General features: G+C 37.9%; 1 protein-coding gene across 9 annotated transcripts in view; it reads left to right on the top strand.

Moving 5' to 3' along the window:
• The window catches only part of Neto1 (neuropilin and tolloid like 1), a 201,866-nt gene that overhangs the window by 117,185 nt on the left and 57,252 nt on the right, over positions 1-27,429 (top strand). For 3 of the 9 annotated variants that reach the window (XM_045135134.1, XM_045135137.1, XM_045135138.1), the window contains 3 exons: positions 2,758-3,316; positions 4,557-4,624; positions 5,568-7,757. In XM_045135134.1, the coding sequence (XP_044991069.1) occupies positions 2,758-3,316; positions 4,557-4,617 (620 nt within the window). In that variant the 3' untranslated portion in view covers positions 4,618-4,624; positions 5,568-7,757. Of the gene's footprint in view, positions 1-2,757; positions 3,317-4,556; positions 4,625-5,567; positions 7,758-27,429 lie in introns of those variants that run through there. The other 6 variants (XM_045135135.1, XM_004654815.2, XM_045135136.1 and 3 more) reach the window with 6 other exon arrangements.

The following is a 27,429-nucleotide window of genomic DNA, read 5'->3' as shown; positions in this document are numbered from 1 at the left end:
GGTAGGTGTTGAGTGTCCTCAGTGTCTATCTCCTTCATCCTTGTGCTGATATCAGATTCAGTAAGAAAGCAGCACTCTTGCCCATCTCCCCAATTCATTTGTGGTTTCAGCTGGGGTCAGGCTGGAGTGTACTGGGTCATTTACCACCTCAGGTCCAGCTGCCATCTGAAAAAGAGAAACAGATTCACCAACAGAGAGTGAAGTCAGCACCAGTTAAATGGGATAACCATTATTAATTTTGAGAGAAGTTAAAGGGTGTAGACCCTCTTAAGGCCCAAGATTACTGGGAGCTTGACAATGCAAAGCAGAATCATTATCTGGATATGATTCTGACTTGTTTCCCAGTTACAGATATGGTTTCCTTTCCACTGACCAGATAGCCAATCCAAGAGCAGTAGGTTACTTACCATGGCTATGGGAGCATGACATCAGGTTGTTTGCTTCTCAGTCACTTGGACTTTGAGTTGCTTGGACAGATGTTGGCCACTTCACCCAGTAGCTGATATAGTGCCTTCCAGCTCTAGATGGACTACTTGTGTGGGGACTGGCTCTATACTGGACTCCAAACAGGTCTCCGGGGTCCTTGCTGATGGTGTATGGTGTCTTCAATGATAGGGTCTTACCATTAACTTCTGGTTGATAATCAAGGAATCTAACATAAGTCTGTCTTGTTGATCTCTCTGATCAACAGATCATTGTGAGTGTAAACCACATCCTGGTATAGGGAGTTACAAGCCAGCAGCAGGGGAAAAGAAAAAAAAAAGAGAAGTAAGATAAACAGGATAAATTTGAGATTAGGCTTCATCTCACCCTCTCCAGGGCCCATCAATTCAGGTACTCCCCTAAGGTCCTCTTGAGGGTCTTCCCGTTTAGTCTGACTTCAAGGATATAGGATTCCATGGAACCAGTCCAATTTGGGTTCAGTTTTCAGCCCCTCCTTCATTATTCCCTTTCCCCCAAGCCCTACCTTCCCTATTGTCCAAGCCTCAAAATGTGAGGTGAGGTATAACAGCACCTTGGGCTGATCCAGATTAGGAACTGCAGATTAGTGAGACCTTGAGACGATTGTCTGTGATTGTGTGAGTTCACTTAGAATGATGTTAGAATGATGATTAGAACGATCTGTTCCCAGTTCAACCATTTCTCTACAAAGTTCAATGTGTCATTTTTTTTTTTTTCTTACTGCTTAGTAGAATTCCACCATGTAGATATACCACATCTTGGTTATCCATTCATCCAATGATGGGCACCTGGGTTGATTCCAGTTTTTAGCTACTGTGAATTGAGCAGCCATAAACGTGGTTGAGCAAATGTCTCTGAATTGAGGTGTGGAGCTTTGAGGGTAAATGCCCAATAAAGGAATAATAGGGTCTGTTGGTAACTCTATATCCATCTTTCTCAGGAGTCTACATATTGATTTCCATAGGGATTGTGCCAGCTTACGTTTCCACCAACAAAGAATGAGTGTTCCTATTTCTCCACAGCCTCGCCAACATTTGTTTTCATTTGATTTTTTTCTTTTTATGTTTTCTATCCTTACTGGGATAAGGTGGAATCTCATAGTTGTATTAATAGGCATTTCCCTAACAGTTAGGGATGTTGAATATTTTCTTAAGTGTATGTTGGCCATTTGTAATGTTCCCTCTGAAAACTCCCTATTCTGTTCTCTATCCTAATTTTGGAGTGGGTTGTTTGATTTTTTATGGTTTAGTTTTTTTTGAGTTATTTGTAGATTCTAGATATTATGCTTCTTTCAGTGGTATAACTGGCAAAGATTTTATCCCATTCACTGGGTGATCTATTGGCTCTGCTTATGGTATGTTTGTGCAAAAGTATTTTAGTTTCATGAGATCCCATTGGTTGAGTGCTTGCTTAATTTCCTGGCCTACTGGGGCTCTGTTCAGAAAGTCTTTTTCTAGTCTTCTTCCTTTTTCTGTGTTGTGGAGAGTGCCTCTTTTTTTTTTTTCTTCCAGTAGCTGAAGATTTTCAGGTCTTATTTTGAGGTCTTTAATCCATTTGGACTTTATTTTTGTGTATGGCAAAATGAGTGTGTCTAATTTCATTTTTCTACATATGGTCATCCAATTTGTCCAACACCATTTATTGCAGATGCTCTCTTTTCTCCAGTCTACATTATTGGCACTTTTGTCAAAGATCAAGTAGGTATATAGTTACTTTACGTAAGGTCTTGGTCTTCAATTCTGTTCCATTGATCTATGTTTCTCTTTCAATTCTAGTACCAGGCTGTTTCTGTCACTAAGGCTTTGTAATATAGCTTTAGATTGGGTATGGTGATACCACCAGAGGCGTTTTTTTCTTTTTTTTAAAACTTTCTTTCTTTTTTTTTTTTTTTGCTGAGGATATGTTTGGATATCTAAGGCCTTTTGTCATACCATATTGTATAAATTAAATGCTTTCAACATGTATGTGTGTGCGTGTGTACATTTGTACACACACACATTACATATATATATATATATATATATATATATATATATATATATATATATATACATAGAGAGAGAGGGAGGTTGGGAAATGAGAGGATTAAAGGATTAGATTTAAGGCTAAAGATAAAGCCCTTGTGAAAACAGTGACTTTATTTTTAAACATTGTCTAATGCTACTTTGAGCCTGTGAAAATTCCATGTTCAGCCTGATTCATCTTAAAGCTTTGAATCCACACTTTGGCGGTGATATTAACTGTGGTGGGTTGTCTCGTCTTGTCTGTCTGTTTTCACTCTCTCCCGGCCTACAGAGAAGAGGAAAACGAGCCTGCTGGATCAGCTCACCAACACCAGCGGGACTGTCATCGGCGTGACTTCCTGCATTGTCATCATCCTTATTATCGTTTCTGTCATTGTGCAGATCAAACAGCCCCGTAAAAAATACGTGCAAAGGAAGTCAGACTTTGACCAGACCGTTTTCCAGGAGGTGTTTGAGCCTCCTCACTATGAGCTATGCACGCTCAGAGGGACCGCAGCGACAGCTGACTTTACAGATGTGGCTGAAGACTTTGACAATTACCATAAACTGCGGAGGTCGTCTTCCAAATGCATTCATGACCACCACTGTGGATCCCAACTATCCAGCGCAAAAGGCAGCCGCAGTAACCTCAGCACAAGGGACGCCTCCATCTTGGCAGAGATGCCCGCGCAGCCGGTCAAGCCCCTCATCCCTCCCATGAACAGAAGAAACATCCTCGTCATGAAACACAATTACTCCCAAGATGCTACAGATGCCTGTGACATTGACGAAATAGAGGAGGTGCCCACGACGAGCCACAGGCTGTCCAGACACGATAAAGCCGTCCAGCGGTCAGTATCCATAGATTTTTTGGTGACAGCTACTAACCTGAGGACTGAAATTCTTCTGCAGTATTGTGTTTCAGTGGGTCTTCACATCTCCCTTCCCTTTAAGTGATGGTTTACACCAGTATTTGTCTTTATTATTATTTTTTATTTATTTCCTTTTGGGGGTTACCCTTACTCTTCTTAAACATCATACACATTCATGGGATGTATATGAGTGTGAATGTGCAGAACATGAACACACAGACCAAAGATATTTTGTTTATTACTATAAATATAAAATATTTATTTTTACAAAGCCATGGAATTTCATTTATTAAAAAAAATAATATCAGAAATTTGTCTTCACAGGGTCATGAATGTTGCTCTCAGCAATATTTTAATATTTAAAGGTGAAAAATAATATGTAGAAACTCTTGCCTTATTACCAAGATGGTTAACTCATCTTGTTGAATAATTTTAATGCAAAAAATAAGATATTTTTGCAATATGATGTATTTATTTTGGTATGAAACATAGTTTTCTTCCACATATTACACAGTAATTATATTAAAATTTTCATTTGACAGCATGATATGCTAAAATATTGACTGTAACATTTAAATATATCAACAACTAGTAGTAATATATTTATTTCCCATATATATATATATATATATATATATATGTAAAATTATCTTTTTAAATTTTTATTTATTTAGTTATTTGGGGGGAGGTGGCAGATAGAATAGGTATGCTAGGGCCTCCAGCCACTGCAATCAAACTCCAGATGCTTGCATCACCTTTTGCACCTAGCTTCATACTGGGGAACTGGAAAAATCAAACCTGCATCTTATGCCTTTGCAGGCAGGAACGGTAACCTCTAAGCCACCTCCCCAACCCCATTCTCTGTTTTATATGTGATTAGTCTAAGTAGAGTAAAATTTTAAGAACAGACAATTTAGAAAAAGTTTATTTTTGAATAATAATTTGCAGCATCTAGTCTACTTAGGCTGTTCTTATTTTGCATGCTTACTAGCAGATAGTTTATTATGTATATGTTACATACTTTATTTATTATATGTGATACAACACATTTTAAATATTTAAGTTAAGTTAATAGGTATACTGCATGCTGATGGAAGAGAGCTATTTCCATAGATTTTTGAACTTTAGGAATGCTTTTAGTAAATATTTCTTTCTTTAACTATATACTTACTTTTGTGCAAATATGACTGTGTTGAATGAAATAGCCGTAACATTTCAGGTTCTGCCTCATTGGGTCTCTAAGCAAACACGAATCTGAGTACAACACAACTAGGGTCTAAGTTCAAGGTAAGCATCCTTGGCTCCTTCTCCCACCTCGTTGTATTCTGTTCCGTTTTGTGTTGTCTTATAGTCCTCCGGGGAAAGTGGTATTTATCCATTATTTCTTTTTTTTTGTTTATTTTTATTTATTTATTTGAGAGAGAGAGAGAAAGGCAGGCAAGCAGGGAGAGAGAGAGAGAGAGAGAGAGAGAGAGAGAATGGGCGCGCCAGGGCTTCCAGCCACTGCAAACGAACTCCAGACGCATGCGCCCCCTTGTGCATCTGGCTAACGTGGGACCTGGGGAACCGAGCCTCAAACCGGGGTCCTTAGGCTTCACAGGCAAGCGCTTAACCGCTAAGCCATCTCTCTAGCCCTATCCATTATTTCTTAAACTATATGTTCTACAACATTTTCATATTTAGGAATTAAATAATATAGTGTGAAGGGAGGGGTCATTGTTAAGATACATAGCTTGAAAAGCAGATCTTAATATTTTTATCAAGCATTGTCCTAAAATATTATTGCAAAGCATATTGAGTTGATAAGGAAAAAAATTATCCATTTAAAAAACACTCAAAGTAATTTATCCTCTTAAATCAATGTCACAAGAAACCCAAGTTTTGCAGAGTAAATTGCAATATTAATTATTAATGTAAGTGCATATAGTTATCTGGTAATTGCTGACATAATTTGGCTACATTCTATTCAGAACTCAGAGACTTAAGTGTTTGATGGTGCATACAATTTATCTACTCTTATTTTTGCATGAATAAGTAGTTTATCTCATTAAAACTAAATGCATCACATTATTTTTTAACATTTACTGTTTTATAATATAAAGGTCTCATAGCTTCCAGTTGTGTATATGTGCAACTGTTTGTCACCAAGTATCACAATGGCTTTACATTTTCTCTTGATAGCCTATATTTATATTAGCCTAATTTGTCTCCAATTAAATTTGCTTCACAGCTAATCTCTTCAAAGCTCTTCAAGCCTATCAACTATTCTTGAAGTAGGAGAATGCATTTCCATGCTATTACCTTGATAAATTGGTGTGTTTTTATGCATTTTTTTCATTGGGAGAAAATGTTTTAACTGTGTTTTATTTTCAGAGAAGAACTATTTATACAAACATGGGGACTGTGAAAAGAAAATTCTATAGTGATTTGTGAAAAGTGGACATATTTCTAAATTCATTCCACTGCCTTTATTCAAACTTAAGAATTACAGACATTTGTTATTCCTTCAGCAAGACATCCCCGCTGCACAATGATATGTTCATTTCGTAATTTGGTTGCTGGTCACCAAGTGCGCCTTAGTTTTTAAATACATTCTGAGATTTACTGGAAACTTGAAGAAGAAATTAGTTCCTGATTATAAGACTACCCCAATGTTATTTCTATTGTCAGTTTCACTTTTGTTTCTATGTTGTTATGTCTCTGTGATATAATTGTACATGGTGTGATCTGTGAACAACAAAAAATCCACAACTTTGGATGAACCTTGTGTTATATGTACATTGTTTTCATTATATAGACTGCTTGAGAATAGTGCGTTCCTGGGTGATTTTGAACATACTTCAGTGAAAAGTGAAAATGTGGACCATGGAAACACCAGCTAGAGGTTCTATGGACTATACATATCTGTTATTTTATTATGGATAAATGCAGCAAAAAGTAATGATAAAAACATCACTAGATTGCAATAAGAAAATCTCAGTTTTTGCTCTTTTTTCTATATCCCTCATTTTATTTGTTTAATATCATGGGAAGATACTGAGTTTCAGATTTTTTTTTTTTTTTTTTTTTGGAATCAAGTGTTTTACCATCCACACCCTACAATAGAAATGTGTTTGATTAAGCACTTAGCAATATGACTGAATTGACAGTTTGAGAAAATTTCCTTGCATGTCTGTACTGGATATTTAAGTTGGTAAAATACCCTCTTTATTAGACACATTGTAAAAAGCATGCATTCTCAAATATTGCTGTTACTCTTCCATTTCTTTGTGTCATATGCTTGCTACTTGTAACTTTTATATAAATATATATAAAATGTATGATAATTTTCTAATTTGAGTTAAGAGAAATGTTTTTTTTTCTATTGGAGTGATTAAAAAATCATGTTACATGAGAACACAATTTAGTTATATCAACTCTTCCCACCTCTTAAGAGTACAGAATTTTTTTAATATTGCAGTTTACTTTCTCAATTAGTTGATTTCTGAAATTTCATGAATATGTTCTCCATTTGGAATCAAAATGTCTTTTGAAGTTCTCCAAAATCATCAGCCTTTTGATGACCCAAACCGCGTCACTCAGTTACTCAGCACACAATGACACCTGCAGGCTACGGAGCTGTGTATCACACAGAATGTCATAAGATGCAGTAAGGGCAGATAAGTCCTGTTGGCTTGTACAGACACCCTGTAAAGTTTGACTGAGTGCTTTCCCAAGTACTGAATTTCTACTGTTAGAAAATTTAAGCTTAGCAACTACAGTTACTCTAAATCTGGTTATCAACATTTCCCCAACTGTTGAAACCTACAGACTAAAAGACTTCTAACTTTGAAATGGCAAAAAAATCTGGTCTACTATAATTTGAGCATTTTTTTACACTCCAAATGAAAAATCACTGTCTAATATCCTGATAAGAAGTGTATTTCATAAAAGCTTCTAAAATGGGTTGGAAAACAACATCATTATTGCAAAATCTGAAAAATTTGAAAAGTTATCACCTTACAAAAGTGATAACTTCTGTGAGTTGTCATCAACTGCCAATTGGAAAACAAACACATTGAGCGTGATAAATAGTTTTCATTACTATGCTATAGAGTTTATAAACACATTATGTATGATAAAAGTATATACTTTTCTGTTTGGCTGATTTCTTTAATATTATTGTTAATTTAAAATCCATTAATTAAATTAGGATGAGGATTATTTTTCAAAGATTGGCCGTATTTCTCTCATTTTTCTTTTTTTGTTAATCTTTATTGGGCATCTTTATCTCTGAATGAACAATCATAATAACATGACACATACATCTATATGTACATATATATGTCAAAACTTTTTATTTCTTTTTTTTTAATTATTTATTTATTTATTTGAGAGCGACAGACACAGAGAGAAAGACAGATAGAGGGAGAGAGAGAGAATGGGCGTGCCAGGGCTTCCAGCCTCTGCAAACGAACTCCAGACGCGTGCGCCCCTTTGTGCATCTGGCTAACGTGGGACCTGGGGAACCGAGCCTCGAACCTGGGTCCTTAGGCTTCACAGGCAAGCGCTTAACTGCTAAGCCATCTCTCCAGCCCAAAACTTTTTATTTCTAACAGCAGTTAATGTAAGAAAATACATTAGGTGAGTAAATTATCATCAATCTGTTCTTCATAAGATGCCCACATTTTCAATTTCTTTAGAGATATAAAATGTGCTACTGTCATGCTTATTATCTACATAAAATGTATTTGAAACTTAAAGCCACCTATAGATACCTCCATTTTTAACACCAAACCTAATTAAGTAAATATTAAGTATTGATTGCTTACATATATTAAAACCTAGTAAGTCCTTCAGAAACCAAAAAAATTACTTCATATGAAAGATAGGCCTTCTCAAGGTAATTATATATTTAATAACCTATAGGTACCATCCCATCTGCAAAGGTGATGCTGATAATGTTGGAGCGTTGTGATGGTTATTGTATTCAGCAGTCACTCTAGGTGCTTGATCATAGAATTCAGGCATCGAGCAAAGCTTCAAGGTGCTCTGAGGAGCTCCTTACAGGCACCTGTTTAAAAGCCAATACTAAAATCTATCAATATGTAAAAATTCCTGTCGAATAACTACATTAGACTTTACCACCTGAATATCAATCTTTGGCCAATTTTCAAAAGCTGATTACACCTGTAATTGAAAGAAGACAAGGTTTCAAGATTCCAAATACAGCTAATTTGCAAGTTAATTATATTTTGGTCTTAAAGCATATTAAGATATATCAGTATAATAGTTGTATTAATTCAATCATGTTTTCAAACTTGAAGTTAGCCTATGAAATGCACGTTTTGTGTTTTAGTGTTTGAATTCAGTTTTTTTCAGAATCTTGGTGGCATATCATAGTGACATGTAATACTTATGGAGCCCCAAGTCCAAGCCTTGTACTTCTCACCAAGTTTATTTTAGTTACTTAGTTCAAGATCATTGTCCTGAGTTAGGAATCTGAGTTTTTTTTGTATCTGTTTTGACCCCTGTGCTAATTTTGTGTATCATTTTAAAGATACATGGGTTATTATTTGCCATAATTCTGATTTGATTAGATAATTAAACTGTGGCTGCAAATGTTGAGAGGTCAGCACCATCCAGTCTTCAAAGAGCACTCCTCTTTAATGCAGTTATTCAGTCTGCATTTCCATATCACATCTTTCCTACAAAATAAACTGGCTTCAAAACCTCTGAGTTCTAGTGTTTTCAAAGATAGATCTTTGACACAATATGAATTCTGTCCTTATCTCCTGCAATGACGTTTTCTATATTTTCCCTTATTAAGTGAGGTTTTCCTCATTATTTTATAGATTTTTTTTCAATCCACAAATGGGTTTTCCTTGATCTCAGAACATTATAACAAATTGAATAATTTGATCTTGGTTCCTACTTCCTGTAGTAAAGTAATGGCAAGTAAAGCATTAGTATTTTGAGAGTGAAATAAAAACACCATCTTATTTATGAAGTTTTGTGTTTCCATCAAACATGAATGATATCTAGTTCTCATTTTGAAGGGAAGTTAAGTAAATGAAATCATTTTATATTTATCCTAAAATTATCATCAAGTCATTTCCAGTACACAAAATGGTTAGTTGATGTGTAGACATTATTTTTTTAAAATCATTTCTATGGCAATATGAAATGAAGGACCCAGACCAAAACAAAATCATAAAATAGGTAATAGAATAAAAGATGTGAAACAAGTTAACTTCTAATATCTTAAGTATTTAATTAATATTCTGTGCACCTTTTAAAGATTGAAGAGAGTAAAAAACCATATTGTTAAAATGACCAGAAATGTATTTTTATTAGTCGTCCAGGTTAATAAATCTAAAGCCCCTTTTAATTTAGAATTCTTCAGATTTATTTTATTAACACATATGAATTGTACTAAACTTTAGTTAACTAATATTATTCATATAAATGGTGTAGGGCAATAGAAACAAAAAAATCTAGGTCACTGACATCAAACATTTTGAGCAAATCGTTTCCCTTGTAACGTTGGATTCTGTAATGACTTGTGTTTCATTAAAGAGAACCATCTTCTGCTAACATGCCTCTCATTTATCAAGGTAGGAAAATAATTAAGTTCATCCTTGTCTGCATGTGTGTCATTTAGGTCACTGGTTTCTTATGCCTAAACTGCCATCAGACAGTTCTTTCTCTTTCTGGTGTCCACAATAACAGTGCAGACAACACATTCATTCTTGCCCTTTGTATCTACCCTCTCTCTACACATGAAGGAATGGTATTCTATAGTTTTCAATTCTTTGAAAAGTTGTTTGGGGTCCTTCTCTTAATAGACAGATATTGAAACACAACTTAAACCCAACCAGAACGTATGGTGTACAAATTATTTAAAATAATACATTTTTATATTCCATTATATAATTTGTATTCTTTATTCACTTTTCATTTAACTACATTTGATACAAGTATAAACATATAAACAGCCTTTTTTTTTTTTTTTTTACCCTATCTCCTCTATGCCTAAACTTTTCCTCAGTGGTTCAGGGATGACCACCAGGAAATGAATTGAGGGTGAAATATAATTATGGAGTCTGATGTAGAAATAGTGCTTAGAGAATTATGTAAGATGTAATTTATATATATTATAAAACTTATAGTCAGAAATTTTTAAGGTTGCTCACCTTGGAAATAAGAGTGAACTTTCCTGGGCCTGTTTGCCATCACTTGTGGAATATAAAACATGCTTGATGGTCAGGAGAACACAGTTCAGATGTTATTCCATAATCACAAATTTAGCAGTATAAGAATGAGGATAGTGTGTCCTTAGGATCAGAAGATCCTCACGAAGAGTCAACTTTCTAGGCAGAGCTTGAAGGAGGAGACTATGACCACTCGCCATGCAAGGGACTACTTGCACCCAGGGTACTTAGAGCAGCTCCAAGACTGAGAACCACTGATCTGAGCTGGCTGCATGTAGGGGAGCTGGGCGGAGCTGTGCCAACGTAGTCTGAAGAGCAGGATGGAGCTGGCACTATGATTTCTAAGTACATTGGATGCTTACTCAATGGGGTTTGCCTTTTGTTTAAAGTAAATGATCCTCATGTCTCCTGAGAAAGTATGGCTTTGGAGTCCTCTGAGAAGAGAGCATGCTTAGTAAATCGAATAAAGAGGGAACAGTAGGTTGAATGAAAGCAATGGAGAACTATATTTTAAAAGTAAGAGATGGATTCAAATTCCAAGATGATTTGTCCTGCCTCCTTATTTATTTATTTTCTGTTGCGCTTTCTTGTTGCAAGTTACGGTTGACTAGTTAGCACACTCACTTGACAAGCATTATTGTGAGTCTTTTACATGTAATTTTTCCTTTGGCCATCTTAGTAATTCTAATACAATGCCTTTCAATACTATTTATTGTTATTGTCACCCACTATACAGATGAGGAAACTGAAGCGTCTTAATAACTTTTATAAGACCGCATAAGAGCAATGAGTTCAGTCCTGATGCCAAAATGACAAACCCCCTAAGGCAACTGCTGTTGTTCACCAATGTGCAATCCAACCCTATTCCTATCCAGCCTGCTACCTTTCACTGAGAGAAGTGGGTACTTTCTCACAGAGCCTCATGATTTTGTGTTTCCTCCTCTGTAAAAATAAAATGTATGATAAAACCTTCTTTTCACCTGAGAGTGTCTGAGGATCAAATGAACATGCTCTGGAAGATATTTTTTTATATTATATGATGCATTGTAAAAATAAATCTTTTTTTTTTTCTTAAATCACGTGTGGACTTCTTTTCTTAGTCAATATGGAGCAAATGCAACAGCTATAGAGAACAGCGCAAAGAATAGCTTCCAGCATCCAAAGTGAGACACACGGATTCCAGGACACGGTGGTACTAGCCTTATCTGAATGTCATGTCATCCAAGGCTTATTTTATCATCTCCTGGATGCATTCTTTACCATGATGCCAGGACTCCTAAGTGATTGCCCAGCACCCTAATTATTAAATGTACACAGACATAGGGACACTTCACAGTGATATAATGTTTTCAGTCACACACAATTGTTGGGACATGTTTATAGGTAAATAAACAGTTGTAAAAGGTAAATGCAGTCTCCTCACCATATTATAATATCAATGTGGTGCACGGCAGTGAAATCTTCAGTTCAAATTTTAGCCGCGCTTCTCAGTATGCATGCGCCTTTAAAACATAGGTGGAAGCCCGAGTCCCACTTACAAAACAGAGAGGGTGAAACTGTGAAATAAGATGCCCATAAAAGCTGCCAGTGGTGTGTCGGTACAAGCAGCATGAGGTCACTGCACAAGACAGGGCTGTGGGGCTTGCCTCGGTGTTTCACTAGTTTGTACTCCAGAGAAGGGACAATCTCCTCTATTCCAAACTGATGCACATCTGTGAAGCCGGCATTCCTGATGCATGCAATGCTGTGTTCAACCACTGTGATTCCAGTGAGTTTGGACTATTTGAAGAAAGTCCTCCCCTTTTAAAGACATGAAACGTATGATGTTAGCTTTTGGGAATTTATCAACGCAGGAGCTGGGAGGAGCACAGTGGTTAATTAGCTGGACAACGGCAAGGGCTGGCATGGTCTGTTAGGTCCTAGTGTGCCTCCACACAGTGTAAGCAGGTGTAACAACACTGGAAGGAACTTTAACAAAGATAGACTCCTTATACTCTGAGAACTGCTGATTTCTAGAAAGTGAGTTTTTAAATTATTTAATTAATTTATTTATGAGAGAGAGAGGGAGAGAGAGAGAGAGAGAGAGAGAGAGAAAGGAGGAGGGGATGACATTCATTCCAGGGCATCTAGCCACTGCAAGTGAACTTCAAATGTATGTGCCACTCTGGGCATCTGGCTTTACATGGTTACTGAGGAATTGAACCTGGGTCCTTAGGTTTTGCACTCAAGTGCTTTAACCACTAACCATCTCTCCAGCTCTAGAATATAAATTCTTAAAGACAACCATTGGGACCAATTCTGGGTAACTAGTAAAATAACCATTAAGTTTCCTGTTCATACTTTGTAGCCGATATGTGTCTGTTAAGTGAGCAAATGTCTTGATACCTACTTTATACATATTAGCAATGCTAATTTTATATGTGAATTTACACATTTTATAAACTTATTTGTTATACATTTCTAACCATTTATTGAGTAGTATCTGTAGCAATAATTTTGTTGGAAGAATAAGAATGCCATTACAAAGCCAGGCATAGTGGCACAACCTTTCATCCCAGCATTCATGAAGCAGAGGTAGGAAGGTCACCTTGAGTTAGAGGCCACCTTGAGACACATAGTGAATTCCAGGTCAGCATGGACTAGAGTGACACCCTACATAAAAATAAAGAAGAAAAGATAGAATGCCATGACATAAAGGAAATCCATATAAATTAGTTTAAACTCTAGTTCAGTGGCTCTGAAAAAGAAAATTATGATAAAGAGATGGAAATATTCACTACCTGAACTTAATCAGACACATTTATCACATCCTGTTTCATGAATTCATGCACATTTTCTGTGTTAATAAAAAAATAAAATAATTTAAAAGCTATAATTACATTGCACTCTGTATAAGATGTATTAGCACAATCCAGCCCATAAATTGTGCATTTAAAATAATAAATCCTTTTTAAATGAATTATGAAGCTCTGTGTTTTTGACATCAAAACAAAACAAGGGCTAGAGAGATGGCTTAGCAGTTAAGGCACGTGCCCGCAAAGTGTAGGGACCCAGGTTCAATTTCCCAGTACCAACATAAGCCCATGGTGGCACATGTGTCTAGAGTTTCATTGCCTTGGCCAGAAACCTTGGCATGACCATTCTCTTCCTCCCTCTCTCTATCTCTCTCTCATGAATAAATAAACAAAAATAAAATATTTAAAACAAAACATAACAAAGCAAAATGTTTGGTAGCCATAAAGCACAGTGAGTGTACAGGAGCGTTTATACTGAATTTGTTTAAGGGCATGTCAGTTCTCTATGCGTAGAAGCTAAAGGTCGTTCTGCGTGTCTACCTTCTCATATATACTAGCTTTATGAGGGAAAAGTACTTACAAATGGGATTGAAAAGATGGCTCAGTGGTTAAAGGTGCTTTCTTACAAAGCTTGATGGCCCAGGTTCACTTCCCCAATACCCATGTAAAGCCAGATCCACAAAGTGTTGCATGCATTGGAGTTCATTTGCAGTGGTGATAGCCTCTGAAACACCCCTTTTGGCTCTTTTTCTTCTTCTTCCCCATTCCCTCCCCCTTTCTTCTCCTTCCCATCCTCTTCTTCCTCCTCTTCTTTTGCTCTCTCTCTCTCTCTTCCTCCCTCCCTCCTTCTCTGCTCACAACTAATAAATAAATATTTTTAAATGTACCTACAAAGGACAGCTTTCTGAGTACAGCATCATTTCTAAAGCTTATTCTATGGGAATATTTTTTAACTTCACTCATTTTATTTATTTGAGAGTGAGGAAGAGGCAGTTGTGTGTGTGTGTGTGTGTGTGTGTGTGAGAGAGAGAGAGAGAGAGAGAGAGAGAGAGAGAGAGAGAGAGAGAGAGAGATAATGTGTGTGACAGGATGCTAGGACACCAGGACTGCTGCAAACAAACTACAGACACATGTGCCACCTTGAGCATCTGGCTTATCTAGGTCTTGGGGACTCAAACCTGGTTCCTTTGGCTTTGCAGGCAAATGCCTTAACTATTAAGACACCTTTCCAGCACTTATGAGAATAATTTTCATACAAAGACTCTATAGCTGTTTTCTTTCTTAAAATCAGTTGATCCCTTGAAAACTGACACTTTAGAATATCCTGTCAGATCAGAGGACAGTACAGGGAGATTAAAAAGTTCACAAGAGAGCTAGTGAGATGGCTCAACAGTTAAGGTGCTTGTGTGTGAAACCCAAGGACTCAGGTCTGATTCCACATAACCCTCGTAAGCCAAATGCACAAGGAGGCACATGTATATGTAGCTTACTTGCAGTGGCTAGAGGCCCTGGTGTGCCCATTCTCTCTTTCTCTCAAAAAAAAAAAAATTAAAAAGTTCATGAAAACAAAAAGCAGATTTTTTCTTGACTCAGTAGAACCCCTAAGCATTTGTGGTTACACCTGGTCACTGCAAGAATAAGCCCAAGTATGCACATTCTACTTAGAATACCCCACAAGTCACCTCTCTCAAGCATCTATGTTCTGAACAACCCATATGTCTCCTGCATACTCCCTCATGTTTAGGACAATTAGAGCATGTGCAGTTTGTTATCTCATTAACACCCTAATGCCTCCCACTTGTTTTAATTATTCAACATATGTGAATAATTTCACTTCTCAACAATCTCTCTATTGGTATATCCACTTTTTATAGAACAGAGGATTATGAAGGATTTTATTATTTTCCTTCCCAATGATATTTTGATAAAACATATTTTATTTATTTGAGACAGAGAAAGAAGCAGAGAGTGAGAGAGTAAGACAGAAAATGGGCACACCAGGGCCTCCAGCGACTGCAAATGAACTTCAGATGCATGTGCCACCTTGTGCATCTGGTTTAATTGGGTCCTATATAATTGAACCAGGATCCTTTGGCTTTGCAGGCAAACATGTTAACTGCTAAGCCATTTTTCCAGCACCCCCCTATGATATTTTTAGATGCTCCTTAAAGAAAGTTTGTTTAATGTATAACAACTTTGCCTAAATAGGGTTTCCACTAGAAAGAAGCATTTTACTAGATATTGAATTATTTCTGGAATATTAACTGTGTACCATGAGATATTACATTTTCTATTATGTTAATAAGTGATTTTACAGAGCATATATATTTTTCCCATGTATGAATTGTTAATGTCATGGAAATGGTGAGGGATAAATAATTATAATGAAAAGACATTGATATGAAAGTATGTCATCTTTCTGGCTAATAATCCTTATGTACTTTCTTGATCTGTTTATGAAGAACATGGGTGTGCCTCTAAATTTTCCCTGTTATAATTATTAGCCTGTAGGAGCTACTGACATCCTAACCCTGGTCTAACAGAGGTTTCAGAGCTTTTTTTTTTTTTTTTTTTTTTTTTTGAGAGGTTTAATAACTTAAATATAACTAATCAACCAGAGTCTGGAAAGATAAAAACATATAACTTCAATTATTTTACAAAAGGACTCAATGAAAAGCATTTTAATCTATTGGATTCAACCACCATCTGGCTTTTATCTTAAGCAAACACAATCAGGTACTGCTGACAAAATTGAATGATGTTTGACTCATTCTATGGTCTGATTAAATTGCCATTCCTTACAGTCTGATTATATGGGGGGGGGCAGAGTAATTTCATAGCTTAATCAAATGAAATCATAGCTCCTTATGAACAAAGTCATTTTATACAAAATAGCCTTGACATTTCTAAAATGTGTACTCTTACAGAATACTGACATGTATGTAATTTTTAAAACTCAATTTAGCTAACTCTGAAGGCAGTAAAGGAAAAATAATCTTGAGCCTAAAATGTAGACAATGAGTAAAATAGCACTGCATCAAAGCATTTATTGTTAGCACCTGTTAGCAAATGTGAATCATATATGAGACACAGTTCTAAGACTTCACAGTTGTTTATTTATTTAGTTCTCATGACAACATTATAAAATAGTTATCAACTATATTTTATAAGTGGTAAAGTGAAGTCTAAAACAGCTAAATAACCCTCCCAAGATCATGCACTAGAAAATCCTAAGGCTGGAGCTGGAGAGATAGCTTAGCAGTTGAGACATTTGCTTGCAAAGCCGAAGGACCCAGGTTTGATTCCCCAGTACTCACAAACGTACAAAGTGGTACATGTATCTGGAGTTCGTTTGCAGTGGCTAGAGGCCCTGGCATGCCTATTCTCTCTCTCTAATAAATAAATAAGTTAAAAAAAATCAGGTTGTATTTGAAGTTGGGAATGTGGATACAGACTATGACACTATGACTTCTCACCACTTTTCTACTAGAACAGGTGGGAAACCAAGAACTGCCTACTAACTACCTTTCTGAGCCTAGAAACTCAGGCAAAACCACAGTAATTTCTCTTTGAATTATTGCTCAAAGATGGAACCTGCCTATGCCAGAAACAAATATCATGAACAGGTAGGAGTCAACATAGAGAGACATTCAGTTAGTGTCAGGAAACCACACATAGGAGCCACTTTAAAAAATATCCATTTGAGAGAGATAGAGAGAGATAATGGGTGCACCAGGGCCTCTAGCCACTGCAAGTGGACTCCAGATGCATGTGCCACCCTGTGCATCTGTCTTACGTAGGTACTAGAGAATCAAAACTGGGTCCTTGGACTTTGCAGGCAAGTGCCTTAACCTACGAAGCCACTTCTCCAGCCCAAGAGCTACTTTTTAAAACGAACTTCTTGGCTTTCTTCACTGTGGAAAGGCTAGCACAAGTGACTCCCATTGTTGTTGGCTTTGAGAGAGGGTCTTACTATGAAATCCAGGCTGACCTCAAACTCATGATCCTCTTGTTTCAGGCTCATTGTAACCACCTTCACAGGAATAAATACATTGTAAAGATAGACTTGTGTCCTTTCCTCTGGCTGAATATTGAAGCAATACACTCCCTAGAAATTGCAATTTCCTCAGGAATCTCATGAGGGGCAAAGGAAAAGGCTGAAGCCTGGTGCAGCCAGAGAAAGACCTTGTCTCTGAGAAAGAGGTTTTAGTTTGTCAGACCACCTTGCAAGAGATGCAGAAGCCCAGAGACTGATGATGTGAGGGATTACACCCTGCCCAGGACTGCTTAGCTGTTGATAGCTCTTACATTCCATTAGATTGTAAACTTCACGTCAGGAGCCTGGAGAATAGAGTGGGCAGGGTCCCCGGACCTCTTCAGTTACACCTCTTCTCAGTGTGGCCGCATAGAAGAAATGTCCTTTTCCCACTTTGCACAAAGATACTGACAAAACATGCTCACAGAAATTCCTGATGGAATCTTTGTGTATGGGATGCTTTTAGTACGATGCATCTGGCTGGTGCGGATTACTTATGGTAAATAAATTGAGAATTTAAGATATTTGGTATAAGATGTGATAAGACATTGACAAAGTCAGCTGGTGACTCTCTGAGTAAAAGATGGCAGTATTTCATACCTGAAATGTCTTCTCTTGTGTAAGTGGCACTGTGCATGCATCATCTAGAGAACTGCTACCAAGACAGATGTCAACGCATTCCTCATGCAGCCATAGAAGGTGTCGTCAGCTCCGTGTTGGGATGAACTTCCAAACCAGATTTATTTGAATCTTATAGGCCTGTGGGAAACTCCATAATGGTGAAAGAGGCTGCCTCCCTGTCACAGATCTAAGCAGAGACACAAACACTCAGCCAGAGCAGGAACCTGCAACAGCTGGATCCCCAGAGCTCACTCTGCATACCTTAGGTGGGAAAACAGATTCAGCCCTAGTGACACCTCCTCCAGCCAGGTGGCTAGAGACAAGCTTTTGTCTTTTAAATGCCTGAGTCTATTGAGGAAACACATTCAAACTATCACAGAAGGGCTAGATCGATGTTTGCAATACTATCCTCCCACAAGCCACACTTACATCTCCTGATCACATGTGTGCTTTGAGCTACTGGTAGTTTTTGACCCTGTGTAAGAGGTTTGTGATGTGTGCTGAGACTGAGGGAAAAATATCAGATCCTTCTTTTTTTTGTCAAGAAGTATCCAGCATTCAAACTGTCTTGGAATTCAGAATTTAGAACGAGTTCAAGGATGAAAGTACATGTTCTTTTGGTGTTGCTTTGGGGGTCTGTTAAACATTGCTAACTTATTCAGAAAACAACAATTTGATAAATACACATTCACTACATGCATGTGTCTGTAGCTTTCCTTAGTCACAGGATTTTGTCTTTTTATTATATACTATCTACATGAAAGAAATCAATAAAGATCAAATGACAAAAATAATCAACATATGTGCTGCTATCATGACTTGTTAAAAAGAAGGCATATTGAAGAGTGGAGTCTTAATATATGGAACAGTGAGAGATATGATATCTATGATTTTTGTGTCGTTTGTACAACATTGTCATTGAAGTAACGCCGTGAGTTATGTCCAAACCTGAAAACAATGATTTCCTGACACATGGAGCAAGCTCAGCTTGGGGAGATGACCCAGTGATTAAAGGTCCTTGTTTACAAAGCCTGCCAGACAGGTTTTAATTTCTCAGTACCTATATACAGCCAATGCGCAATGTGGCCTGTGTCTGGATTTCATTGACAGTAGCAAGAGGTCCTGGTATGCTCGTTCTCTCTGTCTCTTTATCTCTCTGAAGATGCTTTCCAACAGAAGCAGGCTTCACACACACACACACAAGGAAGACAAGGTGGTAGGCACATGATGATAGCATTTGGTGAGAGAAACGAGAAGTGTGTGACGCTGAGGCCAGGTAGGGGAAATCAAACACTGCTGAAAAAGTAAGCTTGACTGGACCGATGTGCAAGGTCATCAGGGCACCAGCAGCACAGGGAATGTCACAGCCTCATCCCAGCTGTCTCTGTCTGCCTTGTTAAGGCCTGTCCATAATCTCAGGGAGAATTAAGAAACGAAAGCATTGCTCTAAGTGAGAGACAGTGGGATTGTAATGTATTGTCAGGAAGCAGGAGAATTAAACCTCGTGTGGGCATTTGTTTCTTGTATCCCAGGAATATAGCATTATTGCTAGACTATATTGAAAGCACAATAAATGCATTTTGGTTGAGTGAAAAGCTGTTCTATAATAAAGGGAGTCATCATGGGTTCAGTTGGATGCTAATGTGTCACAAGGTGGCCAGGAGTATATGAGAAGGTCTGCATTGAGAGCAATTCCTCACATTCAATGATGATTTAAGTTTGATGGTTTAGTTACTGGAGGAAGTGTTGAATAAAGCAGGCAGGAGGTGAGAACAAATGCCTAGCTTGGAATTAAAACTGATGAATGACAGCCAGAGTGCTAGCAGCTGTAAAACAACTGGAGTATATCCTTTAAGGTTTTCTGTCAGTTTCTTTAATCAGAAGCATTTCCATGTTTCTTCCATTTATGATAGAGGGAGAAAGGGGCTAGAGATCTATATTCTCCTCCAGTTTTAGCAAGTATAATCTAATCAATAAACTTGGAATTTTGTCAAATGCCATTACATCTCCTTGATGCATTCTTTATGAGTTGCAAATTGACAGCTCAATCATCTTGTCAGGTTCTAAAGGGCTACACACCCCTAAGGACTTCCAAGAGAACATTGTAGGAGTTTGTTTCAAAGTGGCAATGTGACCATGACAAAGTCCTTCCTGAACAACACTCACTGCTCTTTCTCTCTGGGGCACTTTTTTTTTTTTTCCTTTGGTTTTTCGAAGTAGGGTCTAACTCTGATCCAGGCTGACCTGGAATCCACTATGTAGCCATTGAGTGGCTTGAACTCGTGGCAATCCTCCTACCTCTGCCTCCCGAGTGCTGGGAATAAAGGCATGCGCCACCACACCCAGCTTCTCTGTGGCACATCCTTGCTATGCCTGACCATTGCTCATAGGTTGAAAACTAGGCAGATGGAGCCCAGTGACAAAAACTTGACTTTTTGATTTTGTTCTTAGAGAAGACCTTTGTTCTTTCCAGCCTTCTTTCTTTCAAAACATCTTACAATAGAGTTGCTGTTTATCATGTCTCCCAACCTGAAATAATTTGACAGATTTCTCTTGAAGAATTAATCTAAGCTTAAATCAGAACACAAAACTTTAAAATTAACAAATATAAGGAATTCTTCACACAAATTTTACTTGGCATCCTGACAATTGACAATTTTTTGTTCTACTTCTTGAGGTGTTGGTAAAAAAAAATCAAGTGCATAATAACACAATGTATTCTGGCTACAAGCAAATAAATATATATTAGGGAGATATTTAAAGTGTCATATGCTACACACATTATATATACATTATAGATTTTTGTGATGCATATTTAATTTTACTCAAGATAAAACTTTCTCGTTTATATTCAAAATACTTATAGTGGGTTCACATAATCTTTCAATTGTGGTTTAATATTGTAACTAAATATTTATGAATTACTTACCATGCTATTAATTAAGATGCTGTTTTCATGCATCCATGTTTGATATTGACATGGCTGGTTTATACATAATGCCTCTCTTTTTAAAGAAACATTTATTTGTTTGAGAGACCGAGAGGGAGAATGGGTGAGCCAAGGCCTGAAGCCACTGTAAATGGATACCAGACAGTGTGCCACCTTGTGCTCCTGGCTTTACATGGGTACTGGTGAAGCAAACTTGAGTCCTCAGTCTTTGCCGGCAATCATCTTAACTGCTAAGCCATCTCTCCAGCCAAAGTTTCAGGGTTTTCAAAGAGACATTATGGGGCAGGAGAGATTTCTCAATGGTTAAGGCACTTGCCTGTGAAGCCTGAGGACCTAAGTTTGACTCCTGAAAACCCATGTCAGCCAGATGTACATGAAGGTGCATGTGTCTGAAGTTTGTTTGCAGGGGCTAGAGGCCTTGGAGTGCCCATTCCTTATATGTATATGCCTGTTTCTTTCTCTTTCTCTCAAATCAATCAATCAATATTTTTAAAACTTTAAAGTCCCTAAAGCTTAATTACTTCAGATTTATAATTTCAGACCAAGCATTCAAAATAATTTACTAGCTACAAGAACAAGAAAATAGTAATTTTGTTTTTTAAAGTTAGAGCTAAAGGGGGAAAAAAAACAAAACACAGAGCTATCCAGGTGTAGAAGGTTTCCAAGAGTCTTCCCAGGAGAAGAGCAGTTTCTGGCATTTGTGGAAGGGACCAGGGAGTTGCAGGTGTTCTCGGTCTAGAAGCCTAGACAGGTAATAAAGACCAGGCTCTCTCACTTTTGTCTTGTGGGTCCTGCTGAGCCTGTCTTCTTGCAAATCCCATATTTGTTCCTCAAAGTCTCTTTCCAGTCAAGTTCAAGTTGTTGAGCAGATACTATATCTCAAGAGACAATGGTGGAGCCACCAGGAAATGTTCTCGGACTATGAGACTATAGGATTTTGTTGACTTCCTCTTCCACTCGTGGAAGACAGTTATTCACATAATGCAATGCCAAGTTCATATCCTACGTTCTATGATGTATTACAGTGTGAGTGACTCCTCTCCCAACCTAACAATTACTATACTAGAACCTAAGATCATGGTGATGATATTAAGAGATGGGGCTTTTGAGAAAATAATTTAGTGAGGAGGGTTCATACTCATGATTGGATTTATTTTCTTAACAAAACAGTTGAAATGAGACTCATTTTTCCTGCCTTTTTGTCTTTTGTAAAAATTCATTAACTTATTTTGAGAGACAGATAGAAAGAGAGAGAATGGGTGTACCAGAGCCTCCAGCCACTGTATATGAACTCCAGACACATGTGCCACCTTGTGCATCTCGTTTACATGGGTACTATGGAATTGAACCTGTGTCCTTAGGCTTTGTAGGCAAGCGCCTAAACTGCTGGGCCATCTCTCCAGCCCTGTACTTGCAGTGAAGTCCCAGAACCTGAGATCAGAACTCAAATGCCCACATAAAAGCTGGATGCCATGGCTCATGCTCATAATGCCTGGGAAGACAGAGGCAGAAGGATCCCTAGGGCTTGCTGGTAAGGTGGGTTACATGATCTGGTAAAGTGCAGGCCAAGCGGGAGACCCTGCCTCAACATAATGTAAAGAACAGTGTAGAAAGATGCCTGGCATCACCCTCTGGCATCTGCATACTTCTGCGCACATGTGCAGAGTCCTGATCCCATAGGCAAGCAGATATTCACACCCAGCATGCACCACGCACAGAGACCTACAGAGGCACACACACAATCTCATATGGAAGTATTTTTGTGGACAATCAACTTCTGTTTCTACTGGTTGATTACCTGAAAGTAGTATTTCACTGGAAGTTTGGCATATGCTTACAACTTAATGAAACAACTCAACTATCTCCTTGAATTTCCATGCTTCTGTCTAGCATAAAATACTTTCTGACTAAAAATGCCCTCAATTGGATCAGGGTTATGAGACCTTTGGCCCAACCCCAAGATTTTAAGCTTATATACTAATATAGCTCACTGGCTCATTGTTCTTTCAAGTACCTTTCAGTTAAACTGTCCTGATTCCCATTACCTTAGAAATTTCTTTCTTTCTTTCTTTCTTTCTTTCTTTCTTTCTTTCTTTCTTTCTTTCTTTCTTTTCTTTCTTTCTTTCTTTCATTTTATTATATTCATATTATTATGTGTGTCTCTGTGTGTGTGTGTGTGTGTGTGTGTGTGTGTGTGTGTGTGTGTGTTTGGGGCAGGGTCTCACTCTGCAGCCCAGGTCGTCTTGATATATACAAGGCTGCCTTGAACTCATGACAATATATAAGCCTCTGCCTTCATAGTGCTAAAATTGTAGGTTTCATGCTCAACTCCCTCCATTATTTATTTTTTACTTGAATATATGCCCAAATTTTCTCAGCTTTCACTTGCACGAGAACCTCATCTTGATTTCTAATTAATATTTCCACCAACCAGCAACTTTCTTTCAGCTATTATAGAATTCATTACATTATATTATGGCTCTCTTTGTTCACATTTAATAGAAACCATTAATTTAATTCTTCCAACTTCAACAGTAAGTTTTCTTTCTCTGGCTGCTTTTATGGTTTAAATTTTGTCTTTAGTTGTCCACATTTACAGTGCTGAGTATAGTGTTCTTTACGTTTCTCTTTCCGGGTTTATAATACTTAATTCTGTGGCTTTCTTTGATCATTTAGAAGTGCTTTAGGCCATTATTTCTCCATGTTTAATCTGCTTTGTTTGCATTTTTCTGTATTTTCCATTTTTTTTAACACACTTTGTTTCTTTAATTTTTTTTTTTCTCATTAATGTCCTAATTTGTTAATCTTCTCTTTGCCAGACTCTAAATTCTACTAAACCAAAACCTAATTCTTGCAATACGAATCCAGTTGCTAGGACTTTAATTTCAACTTCCTGCTTTAGAAGGGCAGTGATTGCTTTTTAATTAATTTACATTATTAAGCTTAGTCCACTCATTATCCTGTTTTTGCACGCTTTTTTTCTGCCACATTCATGTGCCTTGCCCCAACTGCCACACACAAAATATCCTGTCCTCCATGTCCCAACGTGTTCATGTTACCTTGTCAGAATCGTGACATATGTTATGCTATTGTGTATAAAAATCATATGTGTAATGCATTTTCTAAAATTTATTTTCTGTCCCTTATCATAAGTATATTATTTTGCACATTAATCAGTGAGTGTAGTGATCTAACAGCTAAGCCTGAAAAAATGAACTTATGTGTGACAAGTTAGTTTGTTACCATCAGGGCCACATCCAGATGTGAACCAACTTTCCAATGCTATGTTTAACTTCTGGCTGTGCTTGAGATTTCATTGTCTTCCACATTTTCTTTAGGAATGATGGGAAATGGAAGGCAAAGAAGTGCTTGATATTGACCAAGAGAAAACTGTATCACATGACCTACAGAGTATGAAGAGAGTCATAAACAAACAAAAAACTAAGAGTGACAGTTTTAAGATAAGGAGACAGCCAGAATTCTCCTGGGAAGAAATTTGAGTCATGCACCCCAAGTCCCTTCACACGTGAGAAGTGCCACTTTCCTAACTCATGGTCTTTTCATGGATCTTACAATACTACCTCCCTTTCGTATTCCTGCTCCTTCCGTTCCTTCTCTTTTCCTCCATCTCTTCCTCCCCCTCCATTTTCCTCTCCTCCCCTTTTCCTTTCCCTCATCTTTCTCTTCCCCCCCATCTCTTTTTTCTCTCCCTTTCTTTCTTTCTTTCTTTCTTTCTTTCTTTCTTTCTTTCTTTCTTTCTTTCTTTCTTTCTTTCTTTCTTTCTCCCTTTCTTTCTTTCTCCCTTTCTTTCTTTCCTTCTTTCTTTCTTTCTCCCTTTCTTTCTTTCTTTCTTTCTTTCTTTCTTTCTTTCTTTCTTTCTTTCTTTCTTTCTTTCTTTCTCCCTTTCTTTCTCCCTCCCTTCCTTCCTTCCTTCCTTCCTTCCTTCCTTCCTTCCTTCCTTCCTTCCTTCCTTCCTTCCTTCCTTCCTTCCTTCCTTCCTTCCTTCCTTCCTTCCTTCCTTCTTTCTTTCTTTCTTTCTTTCTTTCTTTCTTTCTTTCTTTCTTTCTTTCTTTCTTTCTTTCTTTCTTTTAAGACAGTCTCATTCTATGTCCCACGTGGCTGAAAACTCATGATCCTCCTGCCTGAAGAGTCCCAACCGTGGTTTGCAGGCATGTGGCACCACACCACACCACATCCTTTCTGTTCGAATTGAAACATCCCAGCTGTTTATCAGAGAACTTAACCCATCCTTGAAATCAACAAGGTCAAGAGAAACAGTGTAGACATCAATGCATCTGCCAAGCAGTCTTGACCACTGAAATATGTTTAACTGAAAGAAAGAAAAAAAAAAAATCTCAGAAAAATCTAGAAAGTGAAAATAGTGCCCCATGTTTAAAACACAAAAGTTCAGTTCTGCTAGACCTTAACGATCTCCTGCAATGCCCAAGGAGCGGAGCATGTGCAGGCGTGCGCGGAGGGAAGCTGCACGCAGCCACGTTCCATCCTCACCAGCGGAGCAGCGGGCGCAGAGCCTCAGCGGCTGCCTGGCTCACTGCCGAAGACGGGCACTCTCCCCGAGGGCAGGCCTTTCATGCGGCCAGATGGGCTCTCATTAATGCAGTAGTGCCTGAACACAGCCTGCTTCCTTTGATTCTTTACGTCAGGTCCTGACGTCCGTTTGGGGTTTACATAATGAAGCAGTTCCAGGGATGTCATATTTACATCAACCCGATGGAAGGGTCAGTGGGAGCATTTAGCGGACTGTTAAGATTCAGGAGCGAATGAGAATTCCGTTCTCTGTACCTCTACTCTAGCCTTTTTCAAGCTACTGAATTGTTATGAGAGAAATGGCATTTCAGATTCAGACTCCTCTCATCTTTACCGCCGTGACAGGATCCACCCTTTATTCCTGATTAGCAAAACCCCAATTTTGTCTAGAGTGTCAATGTGCCCAATAAAGTACTTACCTTCCCAGGTGGGACTCTCTCTATGAAACAGTTCTAGCCACTGGAAGGTGATTGAAAGAAAACTTTTGAGGAATATTGTTGCTTTTGACTAAAAAGAACAGGATTAAGCCATGCTATAACTTTTTTTTTTTTTTTTTAATTTCTTCCTACTCAGACTAGAGACTCGATCCCTGAAGTGGAAGTGGATCATTTTAGTTTAACGATAACGAATTCCCCATGACGAGGGTGGCAGTTCACAGCCTGCCAGAGACGAATGGGATGGCACTGTGCTGCCCATGGGAACAGAGAACGGAAATCCATGTTCAACGGAGCAGCCCCATCTCGGTCCCCTAGCTCCATGTCTATCTCAGCCTGAAATACTGCGTGTGGAAACATCGTATTTCACTGGCCTCTTTTGCTCATGTCATGACTCGTGTTTGAATTAAGTTAATCCTTCGCTGGTGGTGCTGCTCAAGTCCTCGGGAGTATTCAAGAAGGCTGTGAAACTTTCCAGGACATGGACCCCTGCTAGAGAAAGTGCGTCGTGGGGGAGGGACTGCAGGCTTTAGAGCCCAGCCAGACTTGCCAGTTCATCTCCTTTCTCCCTCCCCAGCTCTCTTCCTCTCCCAAGATGTGACACAGACTTCTTCCTCTGGCAAGCCATGTTTTCACCGCAAAGAGGAGACTTCCCCTTGAAAGTATAAGCTGAAAATAAACATTCTCCTTCCTTAGGCTGATTCTGTGCAAGTATTATATCATCTCAATTACAAGAAAGTAACTACTATACCTACTGCTTTGAAACTATGGGTGAAAAAAGTCCAGCCTGTCCTCCCCAGCCCCAGCACCCAGACATCCATCCCACATAACACTGCAGAGTAGGAGCCCCTCTCCATCCCAGTGAACTCAGGAAAGGGTTGGAGTTATTGAACACACTCAAAAATCATATGGCAGCCACTTTTGTGCTTTGTAATCTTAGATCACCGCAAATATCTCAAATTTACTGACATTTCCATGAAACAGCATTGTCCTATTTTTCCATTGTTTTTGTTTGTTTCTTTTCTGTATGTATTTACTCTTCTTTGGTTCTTACAAAATTACATTTTAAAACTTTTATCACAAACCCTTCTTTATCTCATGAAGAATATTTTGTCATTTTCTTTTAGAAATAACTATACCAAGTCAAAGCCAGGATTTTGTCCCTCTGCTTTTCTTTAAATTTTATTAGATTATTTTTTTTTATTTTAAATATTGTTGTATTGCAAACAAACTACCTAGTGCACCTGGCCTTACATGAGTATTGGGGAATTGAACCTGGGTCCTTTGGCTTTACAGGCAAGCACATTAACTGCTAAGCCATCTCTCCATCCCTGTAAAGACTTTTTGAAGAGTCATTTATGTGTTCCATAGTGAGAAAATCAGATAGCTTCAGAAAGCATTTTACTTGTGAATGTCTCTCTATCTCACTAGTCTTTTACCTCCTGAAGAGAAATGATAACACTCAGGTCATTATATAATGTCAAGAAGCAATAAAATTATAAATTTAGTCTTCTG

This window comes from Jaculus jaculus, chromosome 15 (assembly GCF_020740685.1).
Source record: "Jaculus jaculus isolate mJacJac1 chromosome 15, mJacJac1.mat.Y.cur, whole genome shotgun sequence".
NCBI classification, from domain to species: domain Eukaryota; kingdom Metazoa; phylum Chordata; class Mammalia; order Rodentia; family Dipodidae; genus Jaculus; species Jaculus jaculus.
Note: the sequence above shows the minus strand (reverse complement) of the source record. Positions and strands in the feature narration are given on the sequence as shown.